The following is a 26,415-nucleotide window of genomic DNA, read 5'->3' as shown; positions in this document are numbered from 1 at the left end:
GATGCGGCGAATGTGAGTCGGAAAGCTCTCGTAATAGGTAGTTGGCAAAGTTGTTGTGTTGCACAGAAACACTGCAGTAGCTGTAAGCACATAGATAACATCCTCCATGCTAGCCCCATGTAGCAGGTGCACGGTTGTGACGTGATAGACGGGAACAGGTGCTAGCGCGACATTAGACGGCAGTAGCGTAGAGCTCATCCACATCATTGATGCGAATCACCATTGTCCAAAATCCAGGTTGTTCAAATACTACTTCAAATAAGAAAGGTAGCGTGAGGCCTGCGCAAGCTATCCTGCGCTGATGCACGCCACGTGCAGATACCGTGCGCTCAAGGTGAGCTGCTCGGCCCGTCAAACACTCACAATATACCGACGATGCTACCCAAGCAAAGCTCCCTACAGTCGCGCTTGTGCACCCCGCAAGTTCCTAGCAACCTCATCAAACCTCTCATAGCAGTCGGTCTCTGCATCAAAATTTAGCAGCCATGCCTCGCGTGCTAGGTAAATGGATTCCGGCCTCTTCGCTATCTCATCCCAGTTGGCTTTGTGCCATCGCTCGCGCGTCTTAACCCCCATCGCCTGTGCTTTGTGCACCCTTTCGTAGCGGATCTTCTCGAATGCTCGTACAGCTAGAGGAATGCTTTCTTTGCCAGCCAGTTCCAGACATGCCGCCAGTACAACACCGTCTTCGATGGATTGACTGGCACCCTGGATGGATGTTGGAAGAAAGGGATGCGCTGCGTCTCCAATCAAAGCGATACGGTGCTGTGGCGAGATGAAGGTCGGCAGCGGATCGCGGAAGACGAGTTTATGATCGATGAGACGCGCGCCTTTTGGCGTCGACCTTACAATCTCTTGCACGATGGGTGCCCATCCTTCTACATACCTCAGGCAGTCTTCCACTCTGCCTGGAAATTGCCAGTCCTCCTCGATATTCCCGTCGTCTACGTGAGTAAACACCCAATTGAACTCCTTGCCGTCTTTGAGCGACGATACCAGAAAGTGAAGATCTGGACCTATGAACCCAGAGTGACTGTCTCCATCTACGAGATGTTTCAGGATCGGGTTGTCTTTGATGGCATCTCCAGAGAACCATGAGCGATATACAGCGTATCCCGAACTCTTCGGTTTGTCGTCAAAACCAAGCACAATCTTACGGCCGCGGGAACGAACTCCCTCTGCTGCAATGACTGCATCGGCAATCATCTCTTCTCCATTGACTACCACGCCAGCCTTTTCATCGTCCTCGAAGTAATCAGTTACACGTTTGCCCCACTGAATATTCACTCCCCGATCGACAGCATGCTGATGAATAATACTGTACAGTTCTCCTCTATGTCCATTGATTCTCGGCCCCCATTCCTGTTCGGACACAAAACTCTGCCTGGTGACAAACTGCCCTTTCCAGTGGTACAGATCCAGCCATGTTGTTTTCCGTGCCACTTCCTTCATCGCTTCGATGACGCCGGGCCAGCGTTCGAAGTTGCGCGCACCGTTGGGATCGAACGAGATGATATCGCCAAACCGGATTATGTCTTCCACATTTTCCGCTTTCTCAAGAAGAACGACTGAGTGGCCTTTGCGATCGCATTCTATTGCTGCTGCGATGCCCGCGAAACCTGCGCCTACTATGATGACGTTGACACCGGACGGAGGGCGGCGAGGAAAGTGCGCCATAATGAAGTGAGAAGTATGGTGAGTATACAGGCAGATGAGAGAGCAATCGTGTCTTTCGTGGTAGGTGTGCTGATCTCCTTCCCCGTAGATACAGTGTGGGGTCCGCTTACTGGCACGCCACAAGCATGGCCCCACATGCAGCCTGATTGTAGTTCTGTCGGTAACTGAGACCTCTTGGTCATCGCCCGGCTGTACTAAATTGTGCTAAGTCGTTTTCTGACTGACTCCATCCAATGTGCGAATCAACGATCCACGCACGCCTGGGATACATATTTCCATCCCCCCACTCCCTTTTCGCCTGCAAACCTCTTGTGTGACATACAGAAACGTCTCTCGATATTTTCCTCTCAGATCCGAATTTCCGACGCCTCTTCCTCTTCTCAAGTTGCTATGTCGCGTTCTCAGGGATAACCGCCGGAGCTTCACTTTCAACTTCACTCTCTGATGTTCAATGATGCTCTACCCGCCTTCCCTATTGTACGTCAAGCTTGGAAAGTCAGTCCCAGACATCGTTATTATTGGGCAAAACACCCGACATCTACAAAGTTTCGAACCTCTCATCTTCCCACTGCCTCTTGCTTAGCTCGACAAGCACGCCGGTGAACCTTGGTTCTCGGGGCACGTTAATGTCGTAAAAGCGATACAGATTGTTGACGACCGTAAGAAGAAGACAGTAGCACACAAGGTAACGGAGTTCTGCCTCATTGCGGACGTGGGCGAAAGTTGGAAGAAAGGTAATGTGCTACTTTTTCACCACCCATGTGTCTTATGGCTTTAGATTAGGTAGGTTAGGTACATGTTGCTTGCGCTCGTTGTAAGCAACCAGCTCGATCCATGTACTTGATGCTGAACTCTCTAGCTTCGATCTCCGCGAACTCGATGTAACAATAGTTCCAAGCTCTACTCAATCCCGGAGACACCGTTTTTTTATTTTTAAACGACATTGTAGGCACCCATCTGCATCATGATGCGTACGAGTTCACCAACATCAATTGCCTCGTCGTATCTCATGTTGTTGTACTTAGCCAAGAAGCGCATCATACTGCGCACCCATCGTCAGATGAAGGTCCTGAAGATTGGCGTATGCGGCAACCTTGGCGATCGAGTTGAGCTCTGACAGATTAACCCATAGTCGTTCACCGCCCGTCGAGATGGTGGGTACGTGATTATCTGAAGAGCTGACGGCTATGCCATCGATCTTTACTACACGGGCTGGGGTTTGGGGTGCTTGTGGAGGTTGTCGATGGCTCACAGGCGTAGAGCCGCTGTCCGAGTTCTTGAATGAGTGGGGACACTACGATGTGCCGCTATTGGCGGCGTCATCTGACACAGTGGCTATTGTCGTCAAAGTGAATTGGTTCCTGTGGTTTTCGGCTTGTTCAGAGCACTAAAGCAGTCAGATCCGATTCTTGTAAGGAGGCGAGTAGGCGCAATTGATCATAGAGTAAGTGCAAGGATCTCCGCGTTCACCTCCGCGTTCACTAGTTCTTATTGATCCTCAACCTATCCCAGAAGTCCGCGATAAACCCAGCCACCTCCGGCACCCGTTCTCGTACAACACTATGGCCGGCTTGTGGGACAACAAAGATGCTATCAAAGCCAATTTCTCTCAACTCTTGCTCTGCACAAACTTCATCGTTCTCGCCCAGTACCACTAATGATGGTATACCAGACATTGCGGCCTTTTCAAACGCACCGTGATTGTTCATTGCGCCGCCATCTCTAAACGCTGCAATCACGGATGATGTATGACCACGATGTTCGTGCATCTGCCACTCCCTCACTGCCTCCGCAACAACTTCGCCTCTTCCAGCTCTTTCCCTCCAGTCACTTGGTACTACCAGCCGGCCGCCTTCGAGAAACTGCAGGATGACTCTGCTCAGTTCATCGTTATCGTTATCGACACCGTAATCAAGATGATGCTGATCCTCTTCTGGAAAAGATGAAATACAAAGAAGCCCAGCAGGCGCAATGAGCGTAAAACTGCTGACGCGATGTGGCCGTGAGTCAACATATCCGACTGTTAGTGAGCCGCCAAAGGAAAAGCCGATGAAATGTGCCGATGGCCATTGTAGATGATCGAGCAGCGCATCTAGCAGCCTATGGAATGTGGCGGCTTGATGCGGAACTATCGGCGTATCGCTTAAGCCGTGACCCCAGAGATCCACCAGCACAAAATGTGAGTGTGGAAGGATATCGTGTAGAGCGCGAGCCAGAGGTAGCAGTCCTATTGCCGGAGTCTGGATGCCATGAACGAACAGCACGTGATCTGTCGTCTGCGCGTCTATGGAGGGTACCGAAGGTGGTATCGAGTAGTATGCAGCTTTTCCATCTTGTGTTTGCAGGTATTGCGCGGGTGGAAGGATGGCGCCAAAGGTGGAAACAAAAGATGACTCTGAGGGACCTGGGATAGGCGGTTTTTGTTGGAATGCTCCGCCAGGCCGTGGGATTGCGAAGTCTGTCCTGGTAGCACACATTATGTCTCAATTTCCGGAACCTGGATCAACGGGATGTCTACCCAGGTAATGCTGCGCCTACTCTCCAGCTTTTGTAGCATCTTTGTAAGATTCAGATCCATGGATGTTAGGCGAAGGGCGCGCTTAGCGTAAGCATGACTCGCGGATACGGGGAGCTCGCCCGCGTTCTCGTTGGGTAGGTACATGTCACTTTTCCCGTCTCCTTCCGCATTTAGCTGATGAGCAATGCCCAGTGCTTATTACGCAAGTCACTGAGTTTTTGAAGAATGCAAGAGTACCTAGGTATTCCCGACCACTACGATGTGAGCCCGAACGAACTCATGCCCAGCCCCTGCAAACGATGCCACACGAGTAATCTCGGCTAGAAAGCGTACTTGCCTCAGTCCCGACAATGCCACTTCGCAGAAGGATGGAAGCACCGAGAACAGGAAAAAATCTACCATTAGGAGAGTAGCGGCAGCTGTCGCACGATAGTCTACAATACATGGCAAGCCCAGAACCACCGCGCTAACTGGGTAGTTCGGCAATGTAACATGTCAAAGAAAGCCATCGAATTCAAAAAGAATAGAAAGCATAGAGTGCGCCTTAGACTTAGACTGCGGTCTGGTCCTGGTTCGGGCTGGGTCATTGAGATTGTACTTTGGTACACGGTATGATTGCGATAGCTTTGATGTTGTTCAAGTCACGCTGGCAATGTCGCGAGGGCCCGAAGCTCGACCTTACTGGGCTCATTTTACAATTAGAATATAGAGGAAAAGTGTTACATGTTGAACAGCTCGGAGCAGCTAGAAGCATCGTACCTCGGTAGTACAGACGGTCCTGAGCGTCTTTTGGCTGTCCATGCTACCTAGGTATGCTGGCCTAGAATTAAATTGTCGATAATCAACAATGACCCATCCAGCAGGTCTTTCTGCGGCGCGACGAGAGTACAGCCGAACATTTCGTAGGTTTAGTGCTCATCATAAGCCCGCCATTTGCGCTAATGGGTGACAGAAACTTTACCGGACACCTGTCGATCACCACTAACAATGTCGTTACTGCCACGATACCCAACGAGCGACACCTATTCGATGAACCCTATATCACCTCTAATGGGCGGATTAAGGTAGACCGCAGGTTCGAGAACGTTCCTATCGTAAGCTACTTGGATCCAAAGAATTGTACGGTGCCCCGAACTGGAAGTACGTTTTTATCTAGTGTTTACCCGATAACCAATTACGACAAAGCTAGATTCACCATCACTCCGATACAGCGAAAGTCTCTCACATCAGCAGTGATGGGCATTGACAACTGTGCCGGCTTCGTGAATTCGTCTTCAGATATAGCCATCGCTTTTTGAAAGAAACAATATGCAGTGGCGCAATCACGAGTGTCATGCAGGGTGCGATGGCTGCGCTGTTGATATTTGCTAGTACTGGTTTTCTGGTGTACCTAGGTAGCGTTGCAAACGAGTGTCCGGAACACAAGCATTAAGCGATGCGGAGCTACGGGAAGTTGCTACTACTCTACTTGCCAATGAGAGGCATGCCTGGACATGGCCTGTCAGGAACGTGGAACTGGAAAGGGCGTAGGTGAGTTGAGTGGGCCAATTAAAGGTCACCTCGATATGTTATGGTTTTATACTATACAGGTTCATCTTGACGAGGTGGAATGGGTCGCCTGAAAGACAAATATTGGTGGCTCACGATAAACAGCCGCACTTTCGTCACGACATGCCATTCGTGGTGCGTTCGGCAACTTCCAAAATTAGATGCAGGCTAGCTCCCGGGTTGTTTATCCTCCGCGATGCAGGGCCTCGAGCAGAATTCTAGCAGAATAAAGTGCTGCGCATAGATACGTCGGAGAAGGTATAGCGAGCCGGCAAGCAGGTGTTTTGATGCACTTCCGATGGTAGCGCAATTCTCATGTCACTCAGCCAATCAAAATATTAGCGTACCGACTCAGCGGTGCTTGCAGCACTTGCGCAATCGAGGATTTTGCCGACATGACCGATAGCTCGGCGAACATGACCTGGTCATCAAGAACAACTGATCGCGGGCTATCCGATCGGCTTTGCGGGGATGGAGCAATGATTGCTTCCAGGGGTTGAATCCACCGGTACATGCGCCAGCTCTTTAGGGCTGACTCGAGCGACCCTGCACCGCCGTGGTGCAGCGGATCAAGCCAGCCGTTGTGGAGATCGTGTGGCATACGATTTTGTGGATACTCAAGGAAAGATCATCTCCATCGCTAATCGTTGCGATCTCACTCTAGTAGAGGAACTGAAGCAGGCCTTGGAAGATTGCTCACTGCCACTTCACCAGTGGGTAAGACTGGGCGCCGTTGTGAGACATAGAGTGGCAGCTTGATGACAGGCTTATCCCTTCCTTGGACGTAAAAAAAGCTCCACTAACTGCGTCGAACCCGTTTCGTGACGAGCCCTAATCCACCCGCCACCGGCAAATTGAAGTTGACACCAACGGCACATAGCATATGATAACTGAGTCAGTTTAGGAATTGGGTAGATTCGGCGAGGTTACATGGCCTCGCCCGTGCGCTCATGTGTTGTGGCTTTTACAGCGGACTCTGCATTCTACACCAGCACGAAAAGCAATTATTACTACCCGTGCACATCGTCGTAAACTACCTTGTTAAAATGCTCCTTCTGTTCCCGCACCTAGCGTTTACCTTTGTGCTGTTGGTCAGCGCCTGTTGCCCCACGACGAATGCTGTCTCATTAGACGATGCGGCACTGGATGCATTGAGCCAGATTCCGCCATGCGCCGTAAGATATACATGGCACAAGAGGACGATTGTTGCAGCTGACTGTTGCAAAGCTAGATTGTATCAACGAAAACCTGCCTGCCATTGGCTGTACGCTCCTCGACATAGAGTGCCAATGTAGTTCCAAAAACTCGACCAAGATTTTGCAACCGTGCTTGGAAAAGCAGTGCAACTACAACGAGACATTTGGTATGTTCGTCGCAGTGATCGGAAGCGGTATCACTGATGTGTTTGTAGCTACGCTCCGCATTCAAGCCTCTATTTGCGACAAGCCGCACGATAACCTATCGAACTCCATCCGGATAGTGGCATACGTGACCGGAATCATACCAATCATTGTGATTGTAATGCGCTTTGCTTCTCGATATGTGGGCAGCAATAAGCTCTGGTGGGACGATTGGCTCCATCTAGCAGCGGTGGTAGGTGTTCGATGGACAAATCAGTGTCATCTTACTTACGATTGTGCAGGTCCTGGTCATCCCTATGACTGTTGCCCTATTATTGAACCTCAAAGCGGGACTCGGCCATCATATATGGGACCTGACATATCCACGTGTCGTCGCAATCGGCAAATGGAGTACGCTTCCGTCTGCTAGCTTTGATACATAAGACTGACTATAGACAGCCTATATTGCTACCATCTTGTGGGGTGTCGAATTGCTTCTCATAAAGTACAGCATTCTCTGCTTGTATATTCGCATTTTTCCGAACGTCTGGTTGAAGCGCGCGGTCTTCGCCTTCATGGCTTTTACGGCTCTGTTCACCCTGCCCCTACTTTTCCTGGCTGCGTTCCAATGTATTCCAGTCCGCGCTATCTGGAATCTTCAAGAGCAAGAAACTGCGAAATGCATCGACTATATCGCCGTCTTGAGACTGACGGTTGTATACGAGATCATCGCTGAGACTATCCTATTCAGTCTTCCTATCCCGATTGTATGGAAGCTGCAGATGAAGACTGCAAAGAAGATACAGCTACTCATCTTCTTTAGCCTTGGTATCTGGTACGTCTTGTCTTGGTCTTGTTCGATTTGTGTAATCTAACCCTTCCGAAGTGTTATTATCATGTCCATCGTACGCTTGCCATTTTTACCAGGGGTTGTCGACACTATCGACCCAACCTACACAGTGACTGGCACATCGATTACTGGATTCACCTCCAGTGGAGTTGCACATATATGCGCTGCCGTCCCCACAATCAGAAACCTGATACGATACTGCCAGAACGGGTTCAAGATGCCCACGAATATTCCTTCAAGCTACACCACGGACCGCAGCACTTACAACTCTACGAGCAAACGAAGCTACAAGTCATTGCAGGACAAAAATAATGCCTCTAATACAGCACAACAGCGAGGCAAAGCCTCATCTCGCGATACAAAGGATCCATATCGCCTATCCGCAATCGTGGATGCCGAGAATGATGGCACAGTCGTAGAGCTATGTGCGATAAACTCGCCAACTCACGCGAACGCATTGAATGATGGGGAACAGGATGGACAAGAAGGGGAGATTCGATGGACTCAGCGCGTGGAAGAACAATTTCCTACTATTGTTGGCGAATCTCCGTCGCCGGGGTTGGACGACTCAGCGTCTCAAAAGTCCATACTTCGTCAACACCCCTATTCATGAAAGCAAAAGAGGAAAGATCAGTGGCATGTATGCCGCCCAAGAAAGCTATTTCGCCATTACATGTACCTGCTTTGAAGTTGCAACAACAGAGGCCGCTTTAGTGATGCATGCAGAGTTTTTGGACATGGTCGCACTACTTCCTTTTGCTTTTTGAAGCTTACAACAGATATAGAGAGACCATATCTTTGAGTTCACCCGCTTTTCCTGATATTCATTCGGGTAGCGCAGACTAGCGGACGCGTGCATGAGCTTGCGCCACACGTACAGTCGGCTTGACGCGACCATGGGGCGTATGCTCAAGAGTGTAGTCAGGTACACCGGGTAGGTATGTAAGTGGCTGTCGCAAGCTTTCCAAACAGCGGTCTAGGCGAGCAATTCAGCCAGGCGTCTGCAATGCTTGTAGGGGTTTGAAGTAACATACTGGCATGTGATGCGAGCTCGTGCCCGTCTTGCTCTTTGTGGTCGTAGTACACATCTGGGTACAGGTGCTGCTTGATACGCTTCTGTTGAATGCCCAGGTGGTAAGCAGTTCCCAGTGGCAGTCTACAATCAGTCATTACGTGTTTCCGATTGGCCAGTGCCCAACGGCCCCAACCGACCTTAGCCAATGCAGCAGACGACACCTGAAGTTCGCGCTTGCGCCTAAGAATTAGAAGAAAAGCGGAAGCTAAAAGCTAAAATTACAGATATCCTAACAAAGAGTATTTCAGAGTTCGAAACGAGAGTTTACGAGTGCTCTTAGTAGTGGAGTTACACCGAGTTAGCCTCGGCTCATCGCCTACATTTGACTTGGTGGCCGATGGAAACCACGACAACAATTTCTGCTTGCGCAATGTGTTCACTTATACCTCGAAGTGTCACCAACTAAATCCTGAGCGGCAGGAGCAAGAATGGCTAACCAACGTATGGAGCTTACTACGCCAGCAGTGACATGGCAACCTCGCACGATTTACCTTACTGCATACAACGTCCTCTTCGCATCGCTATGGGCATCGGTCTTCGTTCGAGCCGTGTCTAATGCTCGAAATAGCAAATTCGAGCTCTTTGATGCAACAGAGCCATATGCGCGATGGATACAGACCGCTTCGTTGATAGAAGTCTTACATGCGGCGTTTGGTATGTTCATCATTCCTACCTCTTCTTGTGCATCTCATTGAGAACGATACCAGGTGTCATCAAATCTCCAGTCAGCACAACCGCACTTCAAGTTGTTACACGCGTCATACAGGTTTGGATGGTGTGGTACAGCTTTCCGCAAAGCACGGCAACTTCGCATGCTTATCTTGCCTTGCTCCTTGCTTGGTCGGTCGCAGACACCGTCCGGTACCTGTATCTTGCGGTCAACATGCACGGGAAAGCTCCGAAAGGACTGGTATGGCTCCGGTATGTTCTCAAGCCACCTCATCCGCTACTTGGTCCTACCTAGGTAGCTGACTGTCCCAGGTATACCATGTTCTACCCACTCTATCCGGTCGGTATCGGGGCTGAGTGGTGGTTACTGTACCGGTCTATTGCTCCTGGAGCGAAGGTCAACCCAGTCATACCGCCCGTCTTTTACTTCTGCTTGACGCTCTACATTCCAGGTATGTACTCTTTTATGGCGGCCTGTTTATACTCGAAATTCACATCTTATTAGGTTCCTACACCATGTACACCTACATGATCAAGCAAAGAAGGAAGACACTGGGTTCCAGACACAAGGTCCAGTAAGCGCATGGATTTGGTTGCGTTCCAGCACGAACGTAGTCATATGCAAAGGATGGGCAGTCTTTTTGAACAGCTCTGTCTCCGTAACGGCTAATGTCTGGAATGTGGGAAGACACGCGCAATGGCATTAGCCCGGGACAGGCCAAGGCTGCAATGAAGGCTAGCGTATGTGATATGACAGGGCCGACACCAAGGACGAAGACGAAGAGCATGATAGCATTGCAAGAGGTTAGCATGACCGACGGTAGTAATGTTTAGAAAGAAGAATATATAACCATAAGAACCGGACCCACATATGGCAGACAGGTTAGATGTAGGAAACCTTGACGCCCATTCCTACGGTACGTCTCACCTTGTCCCACGCACTCCGTATGATGCGTAGTATCCTCTCTCTAAGATGGCGCCTGCCAAACGCCAAGCCAAACGCCAATAAGAAAAGTAAAGTACGGAAGAAAGCCATGGGATTGGAAGTCATGTGATGGGCCGTATCCGAAATCATGGTGTGTATGTTTGCGAACATGGTAGACGCGCGGTTGTAGAGGCCGGGTGGTGGTGTGGTTGGTTTCTTGGCGGGCGTTCGGGAGGTGCGGGAAGACTGCGATGGCGTGGGTTGTGGCGTGGGTTGGGGTTTGCTGAAGCGCTCGTCTGAGCCGCGGGGTTGGCGTCTGTTTTGTTCCTCGCGTATGCGGCGTTCGTCTTGTGCGCGCGACTGCTCGAGGCGCTTGGCCTCGGTTTCTCTGCGGCGCTCCTCCATTTGCTCTTGTTGTTGCTGGCGTAGCTTCTCTTCGCGGGCTTGCGTGTCTTCCTTTTCTTCCTTGAGAGAGTGCAGTGCTAGCAGGAAGGCTTCCTTGCGCTCTTGGTCCAGCACCTCGGACATGTCGATGAAGTCGCGGGCATAGTCCCATTCGTCGTTCCGTGGCAGGACGTGCAGGGTGTAGAGCTCGAGGAGTTTGATGCGCTTTTCCAGGTCGCGTGGGGTGTCGGTGCCGGTGTGTTGCCTACGATGGCCTGGCCGTTTGTCGAGGTATGCCGGAGAAGACATGTGCGAGGACACGTCGAGGGCTGGGTTGGCGGTGGCGGAGAGGTACGTCTCGAGCTTCTGCTGATTGAGCCGCTGCGAGGGCGCATGGGTAAGGAGGAGGGTGGCTCTATGTAGCATCAATACGCAGTCGCTCACCAGGTCAGGGGATTGCTTACAGGTTGACGACAACGTCGGCGTCGACGTCGCCCTCGACACCCGCATAGCCGTCGCGGACCACGTGGTCCCAGATGCTGCCGTCGCGACACTGCGAGACCAATTGCTTCCATCGCGTGCTGCCAAAGGCGTGCTTGCCCTCTTCGGCGCCCAGCTCGACCACGGCGTTGAGGAAGGTGAGGTAGAAGCTCCACACCTTGACCCGGGTGCCGCGCGACGCCGTCGCGACGGGCGCGTGGCCCACGACGTCGGCCGCGTCGATTGGCGGCGGGGTGATGATGGGCTCGATAGTCGACAGCGCCTCGGGGAGTCGTCGCGTCAGGAACAGCTGGGCAGCCTGTCGGTAGGCTTTGGCGATCTGCGACGACTGTTGCCGTGACGTCGAGAGCGACGAGATGGATGATGAGAGGTAGCGCGACCCGCTGACGTCGTCGTAGAGCGTCGCCATGTTTCGATGTCCTCTGAGCTTCACGAGCGCATAGCGGTGGGTGACGGAGCGCCCGGTGTCAACATTTCGAACCTCGGCTGACCTCACCTCACCCGACCCGCCTTGGCGCGTCACCTGCCTCCGACACCCCGAGCTATCTGCGTTTGCATCAGTCTGCAGACGTTGTCAAGGTATTGACACGCGCTTGCCTGCGTCAAGCTCAGAGGCAGGAGCTAGACACGCGCTTTGTCGCTTGATCCATCGCTGCTAACCTCCACGACCATCTCTACGCGTCTCGCCATCATGGACGTCGACGCAGCTACCTTCCCGCACCACTTGCTGGCCATCTTCATCCACATATCCGAGGCCGACTTTGTGTCTTTTGATCTCGAACTGTCCGGCATCCCATCGCGCATCCAAGACAAACCTGCACATGGCCCGGCCCGCTTCACCATGGAGGAGCGCTATGCCGAGACCAAAATGGGCGCCGACCGCTATCAGATCCTACAGGTAGGTATCACTTGCGCGCGCTTCGACTACCTTGCCAACACCTATGTCTTGAGGCCTTACAACATCAACATCAGCCCGCTTTTCGACGAGCGCATCGACTTTGAGCGTGAGATCAAGTTTCAGAGCGGCGCGTGTACCTTCCTCCTCAACAATGGTTTCGACCTGGGGGCTCCATTTGCCACAGGCGTACAGTACTTATCCCGCGACGAAGCAGAGCGAGCAAAGCGCATGGCCTGGGATCGACTCGAGAACAAGAATCCCATACCCGATCTGCAACTTAACTCGGCAGATGTCGAGTCGCTCGACTTTATGCGCAGGGTGAGGCAAGCCATTGAGAAATGGAAATCTAGCACTTCGTCGTCCTTGGACATTACAACTCATACAGGGCTTTCCACTCCGCCCGTAATACCCGTCATCACGCGATTCGAGAAGCGTCTCGTGCATCAGCTCGTGCGCGCAGAGTTCCCAGAGTTGGTGTCCATAGGACGCGGAGAGTGTATTCGTATCCTTCATCTAGACCCTGTGCGTGAGGCCGACAACATGCGCAGGATCAAGAACCGCGTCAAAGAATCCATTGTCCGACAAACCGGCTTCCGCTGGATCTTTGAGGCTTTAGTCAAGGGCGGCGACATCAATCGCGCGGATCCACTCTATGTCGCACGCACTACTGGCACCATTGTCACTGCCGACGCACATGATATAAGGGATCGCTACGACAGAGCCATAGAGAGACTTAAAATTAAGCAGCCCGTGCTAGTCGGCCACAACATGTTCACTGACATTGTCTACTTTTATCGTACTTTTGTCGGCCAACTGCCTGCACGTGCAACATCTCCTCATCTGGTCAACGCGCTAACTCTGTACAGGATACCCTGCAAGGCTTCCAGGATGCCATCCATGAGCTGTTCCCCAACATCATCGACACTAAATATCTAGCGACTCATGCTGAAGGCGACCTCAACGCCTCCCCTACACTACAGGATATTGCCGAGAATTCAAGTCTGCAGCCGTTGCCCCACATCGTCACGCATGCCGACCATCCAAAGTACCAAGAGACTGAGGCCTTCCACGAAGCAGGCTATGACAGCCTCCTTACTGCCACCATCATGATCAGGCTCGCCGCCAAGCTTGGTGCGGAGCGAGGAGAACAGGTTCCGGCGCCATTGCCCAGCCGTTCCAGTAACAAAGCGAAAGGAGTGTTGGCGGAAGATGTTCAGGATTTTCTAAAAGATGGACGCGAGAAGGTCCACCTGCCCGTTCCCCTGCCCCCAGTGGAGCAGCCTCAACCCAAGAAAACAAAGAAACAAAGGGCCAAGGCTAGGAAAAAGGAGGCAAGACAACAACAATTCGAAACTAAGAACCTATTCGACACGCTCAAAGCTCTGAGCCCTGACGCCGAATCTTCCTCGACTGAAGATGACGGAGAGGTTAAGCTTCCTGAAGATAGTGAACTTGCAAAATGGGACGAACAGGTTCAAGACGTCGCCGGGTCATGGGAAAATGACGTCTACGTCCAAGATAAGACGGGATGGGTGCCGTTGGAGCAGGTTAAGCGACAGCCAATGGAGCTCATCCCAGCCTTTGATTCAGAGTTTTGGAACGAGTTTGGCAATACATTGCGTGTGTTTGGCACTCAAGAAGCTGTCCTGAAGATTGCAGAGTGGGAGGTTTGAAAGCCGCGCAAGCTTGACTCCAAGCTAATAAAAGGTGGAGTTGGCACCAAGGTTCTCATGGTTGTGTACAATCTTGAAGAGCTAAAGTTACGCCGTGAGCGGTAGTAGAAAGACAAACATGTGTTGTCTCTAATGCGCAACTCGTCTCTGTGCCCATCATGGTGATTCATCATAAGAGACAGTGGTTTGAGTGCGTAACAAAGAGTTCTTCAATGTCTTCCCCTCTTCTTGTAAAGCATGGACACACAGGTTCGGCATTTGCCGCTCATTTCAACGCCCGCCCATGTCATCACCCATATACAGTCTGCTTCTACCGTACACGAACCCGACTTTCGGTCCAAAAGATCGCACCTCCTCAGATATACACGATTTGCCTTTTTCAATCGATGCATATGACTCTGACAGACTACTCATACACCATCACTTCGAACGGCCAGCTCCAACAGATCTCTGCAGCGGTCTCGTGTGCTCTTCAGGACGTCATAGCGTATTCGAAAGATTCCGCAGGGAGAATGCTCGACTTGACATGTATGAGTCCGCAGTTTGACGGAAAATGGTCTCGGGATCGGAAGAGGTAAAGGATATAGGCAGGTTGTCAGGTAATATCAAATTGAAGGGTCGACGTCTGGTGCTGTTGACACAAAGTTTTCAACAACGTGCAGGACCAGCGCCTATGGCTTCTACTGGCTCGATGTTCACCTCCACCGCTTTTGTCTGTGTCGTACTCGATGGGACGATCCCTCGGTTGTGCTCTTCGTCGGAGCCGGGCACATCATTTTCCTGGGGTAATGGCTCAAAGTGCGCATTGTTGACTCTTTTCCTATCGATGCGACGTCTCCAAGGCTTGTACAGCAGAACACTGAGACCACCGAAAACGATAAATGTACCGCATATAGCTCCGCCTGCATCCTGTTAGTGTCGAATTCTTTTAGTGCGATCAATCAGCTCACCAACTATATCCCAAGCATCGCCCAGCTTTTCGACGCCTTCCCAAAACTTGCCATGCGGCTCGGCAACGTTGAGCACCAGATTGAGGAACTGCACTGTCCCGATGATGGTCGCGACAACCACGGTAATGACTGTTAGCACAATGCTGTAGTAGCAAATGGCGATCGGGTCGCGCGCAAGTTGCGTGCTTGTGTACAGACTCATCATCAGCGCACCATCGGTGGTATCGAGAAGGCACATGCCTGCTGTGAAGAGCAGTGGAAAGATCAAGATCAGCCAAATTGATGTCCCCTTCGTGGCTTGAATCGAACTTATTCCTAGGATAGCGATCTCGGAAGAAGTGTCGAAACCTAGCCCGAAAAGTACACCCAGAGGATACATCTTCCAGGGTCGGTCGACCAACTTGAAGAGCTTCTGCAATATCGGGAAGAGGCAACCGCCGCCCTGTATCTTGAACTGTTCGTGCTCACTACCAGGGTCGCTCGAAACCATCTTTCGCATCTGTACTATGAGCTTGTACAGAATGTAGATGTTCATAAGACCAAGGAGCAACAAGAAAGCAGCAGAGACTGAAGTGCCGATAATGCCACCGACACGCTCGAAATTGTCAAACTTGTCTGACACCGCCGCTGCAGTTCCTGCAACGATGAGCGACGTGATGATGACGATGGTAGAATGTCCGAGACTGAAGAACATTCCAACCGTCACTGGCCGCTGGCCTGCAGCAACCAGACGGCGAGTCATGAGATCGATCGCCGAAATATGATCTGCATCCAGGGCATGGCGCAAGCCCAGAGTGTATGAGAGGATTGCTGTCGAGATCAGTGGCGTATGCCAGTGCTGCCGACGTTTAGCATATGAGATCAACGCCATTCGGTTTCACCTTCTTTACTTACTAAGACTATACCAACTGCCGCCCAAACAAGGAGGTTCACAGCGACGAGGGTGATGATGATTGCGATTGCCGCGAATGGAAGCCTTCTGAGGTAGGGTGTCTGAGCATGATATGCAGATGCTTTGTTGGATGCATTGCGAAAGAATGATAATTTGCTCCCTGCATCGCTACCCACTACAGATGAGGGGCGGGAGGTTGCCATTCTACCAGATCTCGTTCTCGCGCGTAACAAAGGACACGAGAAATTGCGATCGAAGTGTGATAGAAAGAGAAAGAAGTTTAGAGAGGTACCTATAATGAAGCTTGGAAGGTAAGTATCGCAGAGCACCGTGGGATGCAAATGACGCCAAGTGGGGCTAGCAGCTGTTATCGTGACCCTCTGGCGGGGTAATTAGCATCATGGTGTACTAATAGTCGCGAATCCACAAAACCTCGGCATCAAGTTTTGACGATCAGAAGCTCGTATTGTATATGGTGAACTATCGTCGACTCTCAGATTTTGCGGAAGCATAGACATGCGTTGGTGCCACCAAAACCGAAGCTATTCGAGAGAGCCACATTGACTCTGTGCTGTTGAGCAGCATTGGCGACGTAGTTGCAGTTAAAGTCAACCGCCGGATCTCCTGGATTCTCAAGATTGAGAGTCGGAGGTAGGATGTTCTGGTCATCGTCAACATGTAGGCTATGGCAAGAACCACATCTGACTTACGTGATGCATCCCAAGAATCGTGAAAATTGTCTCCACGCTCCCTGCAGCACCCAGAAGATGTCCGACCGCACCTTTTGTACTGCTCACATTGATTTCACAAGCTCTATCTTTTCCGTCTTCGCCAAGCAGAAGCTCTTTGATGGCTCGGTTCTCCGCAGCATCACCTAGTGGGGTGCTCGTCGCATGGGCGTTCACGTAGTCGACAGCGCTTGGCTTGAGGCCGGCATGTCGTAGTGCATGCTTCATTGCGAGACGTGGACCTTGGCCATCTTCGCGAGGTGCCGTCATGTGGTGTGCGTCGCTGGACAGTCCGTAGCCGGCGACTTCAGCATAGATGTTCGCACCTCGCTTCCTTGCGTGCTCGAGTTCCTGCACCTGATTAGATACGACAGGTACGGCAACCTTGCACACAGCGATCGCGTACCTCGAGAACCACAACTCCGGCTCCTTCTCCAATGACAAAACCATCCCGTTCTCGGTCGAATGGTCGACTGGACTCCATGGGCCGTTCATTGAACTCAGTAGCCAGGCTTCTAGCCCTAGCAAAGCCTGATATGGCGAGAGGATGAATGCATGATTCAGCTCCGCCGGCTATCATAACATCTGCATCTCCGAACTGAATCAAACGTGACGCGTCTCCGATGCTATGTGCTCCGGTCGTACATGCTGTTGTTGCCGCATGGTTCGGTCCCTATCATGGCTCAGCATCAACAAACATAGCCAGAATGTTATAGCCACCTTGAACCCATAACGCATCGATATGTGACCTGCGGCTAGGTTGATCAACAGTCGTGGAACAAAGAGCGGGGACACCTTTCGGTAACCCTAGCACAATCAGTTGACAGTTACGATCGATAGCTGGGACAACCCACGCCTTTCTCATAAGCAATTGTGGTATCATACACATCGTCTAAACTGCCGATACCAGATCCCATGTACACTCCCTATCTCGGCGTGAGTAAGATGCAGGCTGGGCGGATGCTGAGCCTCCGTACTGTGACTTCAAGATCGGCCTCTTCCTTCGAAAACCATCCCGCATCATTAAGAGCTTCATCGGACGCCACCATGGCGTACTGTGCGAAGCGTGCCATACGGCGTTCATCCTGTAATAAAATTAACATTGTCAAAGACAAGAACGTTGGGTGGCGGTACATACGCTGTGGCTTAGATGCTCCTTTGTATTCCATTTACCATCGGTTTTGCTACCCTGAGGAACCAGACCAGCGACTTGGCTCGGTAGCAGCGCGAATTCAGGGCTTCTGTCTTTGATGGAAACGATGCCACACTGGCTATCGATCAGACGCTTCCAGGTTCGTCGAACACCTATCCGCGTTAGGAGAAATGGGATCAAAGCAAGGTGAACGTCGCGTCACCTAGTCCAAGAGGGGTTACAAGCCCTAAGCCTGTTACTACTACCCGTCGCATCGCATGTCAGTAATAATGGTTGATGTTGGATACGGACGCGTTTGGGTGGGCAGAGAGAGCTAGTGTTACGCGCAAGCCACGTGTGGCGTCCGTTAGCGAGAGGTGCGTGCTACATAGCCGTGATTGCGTCCGTCCTTATTGTTTTAGATGCCTTCATTTCGCTCCCATCGCAGGAATTCTATATAGTGCACGCTGAGCTTGGTTTCCATTTGCAGCCGTTGACTGGTCAGAGTACGCTTTGCGCCAGTCGGTTGATGCATTATTTCGACGATGACAAGTCGTATTTGGGCCAACAATATATTTCTGTGTACTATAAAAGCCAGCCAACAACCTGCAATTTGCTCATGACCATCGCAATCAAAGTCTGGAGAGCTCAACTTTTCTGTTGTTGTCCAATCATCTAACTTGAAACACCTATGGGCAGCCGGTGACTCTGTCTCTTGATTGCACTCGAGGGTTTGGCGACAGTCTTCGTGTTGTTGCACAACCTCATGGGAGAAATCGTATGGTAACGCCATTTTGCGCAAAGCAGTGATTACCTAGGTATGTCGCCAAGTAGGTGAAAACAATCCTGGACAATGGCGGACAGGCAACACTCGGAGGGAAGCCTCGAGTCTTGTCTCGGGCATTGCGGGGAACTTTGGAAGCAGTGTCAAGAGTATCAAGGCTTGGGCAGACATTTCAAAAAACCAATCTAGGCAAAGGGTGATGGTTGATGTTTGACAGATCGAGGGCATCATACGGGCCAGGCAAATCCCAAAAGCACGTCATTGTCTTGGCGAGCCTCGTCTAGCGGGCGTCTGCAAGCAGCACTCGACACCAATGTGATGACTCCCCACAATGTGATCGATACGCCAGACTTCCTGCAACGCAGGCTCCACTCTTCCCTACGACTACACGTACGACATCGCGACTATGGATACCTATGGATCTGCCAATGGATCGACGAAGTACAGTAGGTGCATTTTGAACTTTTCTTGCCGTCGCAAGCATTTCGGACAGGCAAAGCAAGAACGGCTGGTTGCTGTAATTTGCTATGCAGAATGTTGAAGAATCCAGACGGGTTTTCTTGACGCGTTCTGGCGGTGCATGATCCAAACTGACATGCGGTAGGGACGGTGTCGTCGCAGCCCGAGAATCCGTTCGCCAAACTTATCCCCGACCAGACCTTTGCCGTCATCCCCCGGGTCACGCTCGAATCCGGCGTCGTGTTACACAATGTCAGCGTTGCCTACAAGACCTACGGTACCCTCGCGCCCAGCGGAGACAATGCCATGGTAATATGCCATGCGCTCACCGGAAGCGCTGACGTGGGAGACTGGTGGGGACCGTTGCTAGGTGGGCCTGGGAAGGCTTTTGATATATCGCGCTTCTTCGTCGTCTGTATGAACAGTCTCGGCAGTCCTTACGGGAGCGCAAGCCCGGTCACAGCAAAAGATGGCGACGTCTCGCTGGGTCCGTACGGACCCGAGTTTCCACTGACAACTGTAAGAGACGATGTCAAGTTAGTCGAGCGAAATCTGGAATTCGTACTTGGAAGCCGCTAACGGGCACAGTGTCTTCAAGCTCCTCTTGGATGATCTTGGTGTGAAGCAGGTCGCTGCCGTCATTGGAGGATCCATGGGCGGTATGCTTGTCCTCGAGTTTGCCTACTTCGGAAAAGACTACGTCAAGACCATCATCCCGATAGCCACTTCCGCTCGCTACAGCGCATGGGGCATCAGCTGGGGCGAAGCGCAACGGCAAAGTATCTACAGTGACCCCAAATACGACGACGGCTATTACGCATATGAAGATCCTCCATCGACCGGGCTTGGAGCCGCACGCATGTCTGCTTTACTGACTTACAGAAGCCGCGACTCGTTCGAATCAAGATTTGGGCGCAATACACCAGACCTATCCAAGAAACAGAGCATCAATACTGTACCGCGACCGACCACTCCGTCCAATCCCTCTCATGAACACTGGGCGATACACAACCACGGTCACAAGAACGCTGGCTCGCCGCGTCTGATGTCACGGACAAACAGCAGTACCGCCATACCCGGTTCTGCAGCCGCACATGCCGACCTCGAGTTCCATGATGCATCGGACCCAGCCACTCCGAACCTCGAAAGGTCAAGCTCGACAAGTAGCAACAGTCAATTCCCGCGCTCATCGAAGCCTCTTGCGCCGCACTACTTCTCAGCACAGTCCTACCTCCGTTACCAGGCCGACAAGTTCATCAAGCGTTTTGACGCTAATTGTTACATCGCAATCACAAGAAAGCTGGATACGCATGATGTATCCCGCTACCGCTATCCTGAAGGCGAGACACCCGACACACTAGATCCAGTATCGGCCCTTCATTATGCGCTTTCCTTGATTGAACAGCCTACACTGGTACTAGGTATACAGTCGGACGGTCTCTTCACATTTGCCGAACAGAAGGAATTGGCCGCTTGTATTCCCAAGGCTACACTTAAGACGATCGATTCTCCAGATGGTCACGACGCCTTCCTCCTCGAATTTGAGCAGGTAAACAAACACTTACTAGGCTTCCTCGAGACCGAGCTTCCAGAGATCATGAATAGAACACCAAACGTAGAGACCGCAACAAGCGATTCTGGTATGGTCGCCACCAAAAGCAGCACGTTTGGTGAGGCTGAGGTCGACGATATCACGGCATGGTAAGAAGAATGGGAGCATTGAATTTGGCACGGCGTTCTGGGTTCAGAGGATAACTGCACTGGTCGGCGTACAAATTTCGGTATAGGCTTGAAAGAAGGCTGCATGAGTATAATGCGCCATGGGGCGTCCCGAGCTGAGGTTCAACCCCTCGTAGACACCAAGTATTGCAGCATGAGAGCAGCAACAACAACAACCCAATAATTCTCTCCTCTTAGTTTTCCCGAATCTTTCAACTCTGTCACAAACGGCTCGCTCATGTCCAATTTACCTCATGTCTGTACCCCGCCTTGCACGCTAATCTTTAGTCGTCTCCGCACGTCCACCGTCTCGCGTGCCCCTCATCCTCGGTTCGTATACACAGCGGATACTCCCCGCAGACCTTGACACGAACGTGCTTTATCCGATCTGGTCTCCCGAGTTGCAGTGCCGTAGGATCACGAGGGCTTCGGTGACGATGCACGGTAGATTATGAACGCAACGTCTTGACAATGGTAGAGGGATTATCTGTGTACAGAATTCGGACTGCTCATGCTTTTGCGACCCCGATCAGTAACCTTCGACTATCCGTACAAAGGCCAAGAACAAGGTCCGTTAAGTTGGACCCCCGCACATAGGACAGTGAGTGCCGGGTGTCCGTGTTGATACATATATAGGTGTATTCGGAGTGACTCAATGTTCCTCAATCAGCCATAGTCCCTTTCTTCACATCGTCCCGAATACAGTAACATTATGCAACTCCCCAAAACACAAAAGGCGGCCATCAAACAAGGCACCGGCGACAACACTACGATTACCATCAAGGAGATTCCTGTCCCGGAACCAGCTCCTGACCAGATTCTCGTCAAGATAAACTACAGTGGCCTCTGTGCCTCGGACAAATCCCTGCTCCATGATGAGTGGGACTTCAAGATGGCCGAATGTACCGAAGGCATCGCAGGCCATGAGGGCGCTGGCATCGTTGTAGCCGTTGGCGCAAACGTGCAGGATCTCTGGCAGATTGGTAATCGCGCTGGTATCAAATGGATTGCGTCTGTATGCCGACGATGCGAGTTTTGTACTAATGGCCAAGACGAATGTCATTGCCCGAAGCAGCTGAACAGTGGATTTACTGTTGCGGGAACGTTCCAGGAGTATTGCTTAACGGATGCGAGATATGCGACGAGATTGCCTGATGGTGTCAAAGACGAGGAGGCGGGCCCGATCATGTGTGGTGGTGTTACAGCATATGTGGCTTGCAAGAGAAGTAAGGTACTCCCCGGGCAGTGGATTGTCATTCCGGGAGCGGGTGGTGGTGAGTATGCGCATAGCGCTTTTGTGTCCTCTTCCGTCTTTCGCAGCGACGAAATTGAAACCGTCATATAAGATGATACTGATACCACCCAGGCCTTGGTCATTTTGGTGTTCAGTACGCTCGCCATATGGGTATGCGCGTTATTGCCATCGACGGCGGCGCCGCCAAACGCGATCTCTGCCTCTCTCTTGGTGCCGAGAGGTTTATCGACTTCACTACATGCTCGGACATCACTTCCGAGATCATGAAGATTACTACTTATGGCGCCCATGGCGTGATCGTTTTCGCAGCAACGAAAGCAGGCTACGAACAAGCGCCACACTTGCTGAGACCCAACGGCACGATGGTGTGTGTAGGTCTACCGAAAGATTCGTCGATCATTGCGGGAGCTAGTCCAATCCTGATGTGCCTCAAGAGATTGAATGTTGTGGGAAGCGTGACAGGAACGCTAAAGGACGTTGAGGAGGTGAGTGTTATTCTCGCGAGCTAGGTAGGGAGACTGCTACTAACTGGGCGGGTAGGCACTCGACTTTACTTCGCGAGGACTCGTACATCCGATTCTGACTCATGGTGGTTTGGAGGATATTGATCGGTTCTGTGCAGACATGAATGCAGGGAAGCTTGCTGGACGGGCTGTCATCAAGATCGCTGCGTAGATGGGTACAGTCTATGATGCTCTACATCAAGTAGAGATTTGATACCGCCATCCTACACTCAAGATAGATCTGCGCCAAACTCTACGTGAAGCAATCCAGAGGCGAATCATTTTTCTGGTTTGCTTGATTCCTTCCTTCGTTATGATGCGACTGAATGCGTGGCTAAAGGGTTTTCGAGTGGCTGTGTTTTACGATGGGTTCATCTTAACTTGCCTCGTGCACATACTAGTCAGCGCTCTTTGGAGCACTACCTCGGGGACAGACCTACTCACATGTAGCTCTCGATCTGCTATTGAGGAATAGAGTGACCAGCCACGGAGGCATCAGCGAAATTTAAGGTGATCGATGATGACGGTACGGAGAGGATCATAGGATTCAGATCAAGACCGGGATACTAGACGAAGCTGTCGAGAAAAAGGTGCCGGTTGCCACGAATATGCCGGATATGAGTGTGAGTCACGCATAGAGTGCATCACTGCAGATATCCGCTATGCGATGTATGATTGTCCTAGGGCTAATTTGAGATAGCGATAGTCATCTGGCTCTTCACCCTACGCAAACCGTACCACGGAAATTGTTTATTGAAAATGTCTTTGGCGTGGCACAAGCAGGATTGCCTCATAAGTGACGCGAAAGTGACGGAAAGATGACGTAGAAAGACAAAAAGACGATGTTCGAAAAGGAGCGGCAAAGAAGAAAGGAAGATAGTCGAGCAGGAAGAAGGTGTTGGCGATATCTGGAATCGGACAGGAGGGTGCGACCTGCGTGTGTCGGCCAGTATAGGCCACAAGGCGAGCCTGTCCGAGGTACGGAGGACAAAGATAAGCGGCGAACGCGTGCCGCCTGCGCCTGCGCCAGCGTACCGCGAACCCGAGCCGTGGGATTGCAGTTAGCTGATGACCGAGACGCCAGACGGAAAGACATCCAAATTCGCACACATGAAGACTTGTTGTGACTGCGCATGGCGAACTAGCCTTTCGCATGCCTAGGGCAAGAAGCCGTCATGTGTCGAAGCCAAGATAAAGTCGACCTAGGGCGAGGCCTGACTCAGCTAAACTGGCGTGGTTGGCGTTAGCAGGGAGAGGGGCGTGTCATGTTGGTGGAGCCGAGACTGTCAGCGTGGTGTGGGAGCAGCGAGAAAAGCGATGGTGTGGTGATTCTAGGCTTGGTGAGAGGTGCGCGAGATTCTCAGCTGAGGCAAAAAGCACGCAGGGTGGAGTGGAGTGCGGCGGACGACGGATCGCTTGCAGAGGTGCAGGACTCGACTTGGCTCAAAGGGGCGGGTGGGCCTGTTTCTAGGTCCTGTTAGCGGGATCTGGAACGTGTTCAGGCCTTGACGAGTTATCCTTGCATGGCACCAACAACTGCAGGGCAGCTGATAGCAACAAGTGATGCTGCTTAACTCTATCATGCCACCGCGCCGCCGACACCCGCTAGGGTTGCTTCGCCGTGAAGTCATCTTCTCCGTCAGCTTCTCCGTCAGCTTCCATTCGCACTGCCCTGCGCTGTCAATCTCTCCGTCAGACTTGTGTCGCATCTTCCTCGGTCACATACGACGCGCCCCGTCCGCATTTCATTCCACAGCAGGACCACCCCTGTCGTAGCTTTTAGATATACCCAACGCGCCTGCCACCGCTTCTTTCGCTTCTGCAGCTCCTGTGGCGTCATCTCTACAGCGACATTGGACTTTGTCCGTTTGCTCGACTTACTTTTTCCTGACGAGAACAAATCACTGTGACACATCGAGTCCGGGGATTCCATCGTCAAACCACTACCGCAAGCCACCCGTTCATGGCGCCTTCTCCTCGATAGGTCCATGAGCTGCTTTGGCACCACATGCCGCTTCCAAATACAGCGCCGATACCTACACTAAAGTCCTGCCCTGACCTTGGCCAAGAGCCCTGCAGCCTTGCAGCCATCTACTCTTCAACGCGCCGCCCTGCTCCATAGACTCGACCACTGAAGCCATGGCTCAAACACGTGCACCACGGCCTCGTTCGACAAACCCTACGCCGGCCACGTCAACATATGGATACCACAACACCTACCACACCCACGCCCAACTGCCCATCGGGTCGCCGCCCTCGTATGCTCGCGCAACCGATCCTCAGACCCGTCGCGTCCTAGACGAAAGGACAAGGAGAGAGAAAGAGGCGGTGCGCAGTATCCAGTCACCCCCGCCCTACACCTGCACCGTCGAGATGGAAGGACTTGTTGGCATCAAGCAGGAACTATCCTCGCCATTCCAGGTCTCGGGACATCGAGAATGGCATGATGTCTACGCCATACTTCGAGGCACGCAGTTGAGCATACACCGCATAAAGTACCCGGGTCTCCTCAGCAAGAACAAAGAGCCATGCCCAGGTCGCTTGTTGCGAACCTATTCCTTGCAGCATGCTGAAGTTGGCGTGGCATCTGATTTCAAGAAGACATTGCTGATACCAAAGTCTCCTTTCGCCCACCTGGTGCCCGCTGTCGCTCGGCCTAAATTGTACGAAACGGATCCACAGCTTTTCGAGCCTGTACGGGAACATGCCATCCGCCTGCGCCTGGAGTTTGAGCAGTTCTTGCTCTGTCCGTCGACTGAGCAAGGCATGCTCGACTGGGTGGAATTGTTTTGCGCCGCTATCGACATCAGTGCACCCCTAGAAGATCGCAGCGAGCCCCGCTACAGAAGTCTTCCTCGGAGGGGCAGGCGTCAACGCATTTTGGACAATGCGCAGTTCGGAGAAAACCTCGAAAGTCTGACAAGTCTAGAAGCCGGCCGACGCATCATTGCACAACAGGAGCAGATTATCCGCCAACTTTACCCACATCTGGCTGGCACCCGCGATTCGGGCATCAGTCACGCAGCACCCGCGCCAGACTTAGAATTCGACGACTTCGACCCCGAAGACGTTCGTTTCCCGACGCGGCATGCGAGAGAATCTCTAGCACGCATATCTTCGCACGATTACGAGCAAGGCGATGACGAGCGTCCTGAGAGTGACTCCTCGTCAGATTCCAAATCGGCACCCGCGATCCGACCTTGCCCTGCGCAGACCCTGCGTTACCGCCGCCGTTGCGCTCCAGTGTTGCTTGCTTCTTCTCCACGTGTCAGCGACGTAGTCTTTGGAAAAGGCCAACGCTTCCGCATTAGCGTCAAGGCGCACATGCTCGTCGACTATACCCCGCACCCACCCCGTTACGACGTGCATGGTTTCGCGAGGTCCAAACGCTCTGCAAGGCTTACAACGATCCACAGCTCACCAACAGCCACCGCAGACAAAACTGAATCCGCTGCTGCCTCATCAGAGAGACCCAGCTCGCCTATTCGTGGTGTCAGTGATGATTCCATCACGTCAATCACTTTCGGCGAAGACCTAGGCCCTATGCGCTCCAAGTCAAACAGCGATGCTACAGGCCCATCAGGCCCACCATCGCCGTCTGGCATGTCGCAAACAAAGATGGATACCGCGCGTCAACTGAAGACGTTAGAAAAGCGACGAACGAGCGAGGACAGTCGCGAGACAGGCCTGAGCGCCGTCACAATTGGTGCCGGCTTGATGATCTGAGCATCCATCATACATTTCATCTACACATACTCTCTTATGTCTTGCTGCATCACTGGGCGTCAACCGAGCCTACACTCGGCTTAGAGGGACCACTACTTTTCTTTTTAGCGTTTGCACTGGTGTCATAAGCCGGAAGGAGGATATACCCATTTTACTTTGTACGGCATATAACGAGAGCGTTTGCGTTGGGCTAGCAGTCGTAGTCGACG

General features: G+C 52.0%; 9 protein-coding genes across 9 annotated transcripts; 6 read left to right on the top strand and 3 right to left on the bottom strand.

Moving 5' to 3' along the window:
• Positions 1 to 396: 396 nt before the first annotated feature.
• J4E85_001139 (uncharacterized protein) lies at positions 397 to 1,677 on the bottom strand (the record flags this gene model as incomplete). The annotated part of the gene is made up of 1 exon (XM_051465427.1): positions 397 to 1,677. The coding sequence occupies one exon, from the start codon at positions 1,675 to 1,677 to the stop codon at positions 397 to 399; it is 1,281 nt and encodes a 426-aa protein (XP_051329984.1).
• Positions 1,678 to 7,658: 5,981 nt separating this feature from the next.
• On the top strand, positions 7,659 to 8,245 carry J4E85_001138 (uncharacterized protein; the record flags this gene model as incomplete). Its single annotated transcript, XM_051465426.1, has 2 exons — positions 7,659 to 7,918; positions 8,044 to 8,245. The coding sequence occupies 2 exons, from the start codon at positions 7,659 to 7,661 to the stop codon at positions 8,243 to 8,245; spliced, it is 462 nt and encodes a 153-aa protein (XP_051329983.1).
• A 1,191-nt stretch (positions 8,246 to 9,436) lies between these two features.
• Positions 9,437 to 10,256, top strand: J4E85_001137 (uncharacterized protein; the record flags this gene model as incomplete). Its single annotated transcript, XM_051465425.1, has 4 exons — positions 9,437 to 9,662; positions 9,716 to 9,929; positions 9,990 to 10,129; positions 10,183 to 10,256. 4 exons carry the CDS (start codon positions 9,437 to 9,439, stop codon positions 10,254 to 10,256), a joined length of 654 nt encoding a protein of 217 aa, XP_051329982.1.
• Positions 10,257 to 10,560: 304 nt separating this feature from the next.
• Positions 10,561 to 11,896, bottom strand: J4E85_001136 (uncharacterized protein; the record flags this gene model as incomplete). The annotated part of the gene is made up of 2 exons (XM_051465424.1): positions 10,561 to 11,401; positions 11,451 to 11,896. 2 exons carry the CDS (start codon positions 11,894 to 11,896, stop codon positions 10,561 to 10,563), a joined length of 1,287 nt encoding a protein of 428 aa, XP_051329981.1.
• Positions 11,897 to 12,178: 282 nt separating this feature from the next.
• On the top strand, positions 12,179 to 14,058 carry J4E85_001135 (uncharacterized protein; the record flags this gene model as incomplete). Its single annotated transcript, XM_051465423.1, has 2 exons — positions 12,179 to 13,204; positions 13,252 to 14,058. 2 exons carry the CDS (start codon positions 12,179 to 12,181, stop codon positions 14,056 to 14,058), a joined length of 1,833 nt encoding a protein of 610 aa, XP_051329980.1.
• Positions 14,059 to 14,706: 648 nt separating this feature from the next.
• J4E85_001134 (uncharacterized protein) lies at positions 14,707 to 17,112 on the bottom strand (the record flags this gene model as incomplete). Its single annotated transcript, XM_051465422.1, has 5 exons — positions 14,707 to 14,960; positions 15,009 to 15,818; positions 16,417 to 16,561; positions 16,611 to 16,979; positions 17,035 to 17,112. 5 exons carry the CDS (start codon positions 17,110 to 17,112, stop codon positions 14,707 to 14,709), a joined length of 1,656 nt encoding a protein of 551 aa, XP_051329979.1.
• A 1,838-nt stretch (positions 17,113 to 18,950) lies between these two features.
• On the top strand, positions 18,951 to 20,708 carry J4E85_001133 (uncharacterized protein; the record flags this gene model as incomplete). Its single annotated transcript, XM_051465421.1, has 3 exons — positions 18,951 to 18,990; positions 19,149 to 19,539; positions 19,592 to 20,708. The coding sequence occupies 3 exons, from the start codon at positions 18,951 to 18,953 to the stop codon at positions 20,706 to 20,708; spliced, it is 1,548 nt and encodes a 515-aa protein (XP_051329978.1).
• Positions 20,709 to 21,434: 726 nt separating this feature from the next.
• On the top strand, positions 21,435 to 22,652 carry J4E85_001132 (uncharacterized protein; the record flags this gene model as incomplete). Its single annotated transcript, XM_051465420.1, has 4 exons — positions 21,435 to 21,737; positions 21,798 to 21,948; positions 22,089 to 22,462; positions 22,518 to 22,652. The coding sequence occupies 4 exons, from the start codon at positions 21,435 to 21,437 to the stop codon at positions 22,650 to 22,652; spliced, it is 963 nt and encodes a 320-aa protein (XP_051329977.1).
• Positions 22,653 to 24,619: 1,967 nt separating this feature from the next.
• Positions 24,620 to 26,206, top strand: J4E85_001131 (uncharacterized protein; the record flags this gene model as incomplete). Its single annotated transcript, XM_051465419.1, has 1 exon — positions 24,620 to 26,206. One exon carries the CDS (start codon positions 24,620 to 24,622, stop codon positions 26,204 to 26,206), a length of 1,587 nt encoding a protein of 528 aa, XP_051329976.1.
• Positions 26,207 to 26,415: the final 209 nt, after the last annotated feature.

Source organism: Alternaria conjuncta (genome assembly GCF_024043145.1).
Source record: "Alternaria conjuncta strain BMP 0040 chromosome Unknown scaffold_2, whole genome shotgun sequence".
NCBI classification, from domain to species: domain Eukaryota; kingdom Fungi; phylum Ascomycota; class Dothideomycetes; order Pleosporales; family Pleosporaceae; genus Alternaria; species Alternaria conjuncta.
Note: the sequence above shows the minus strand (reverse complement) of the source record. Positions and strands in the feature narration are given on the sequence as shown.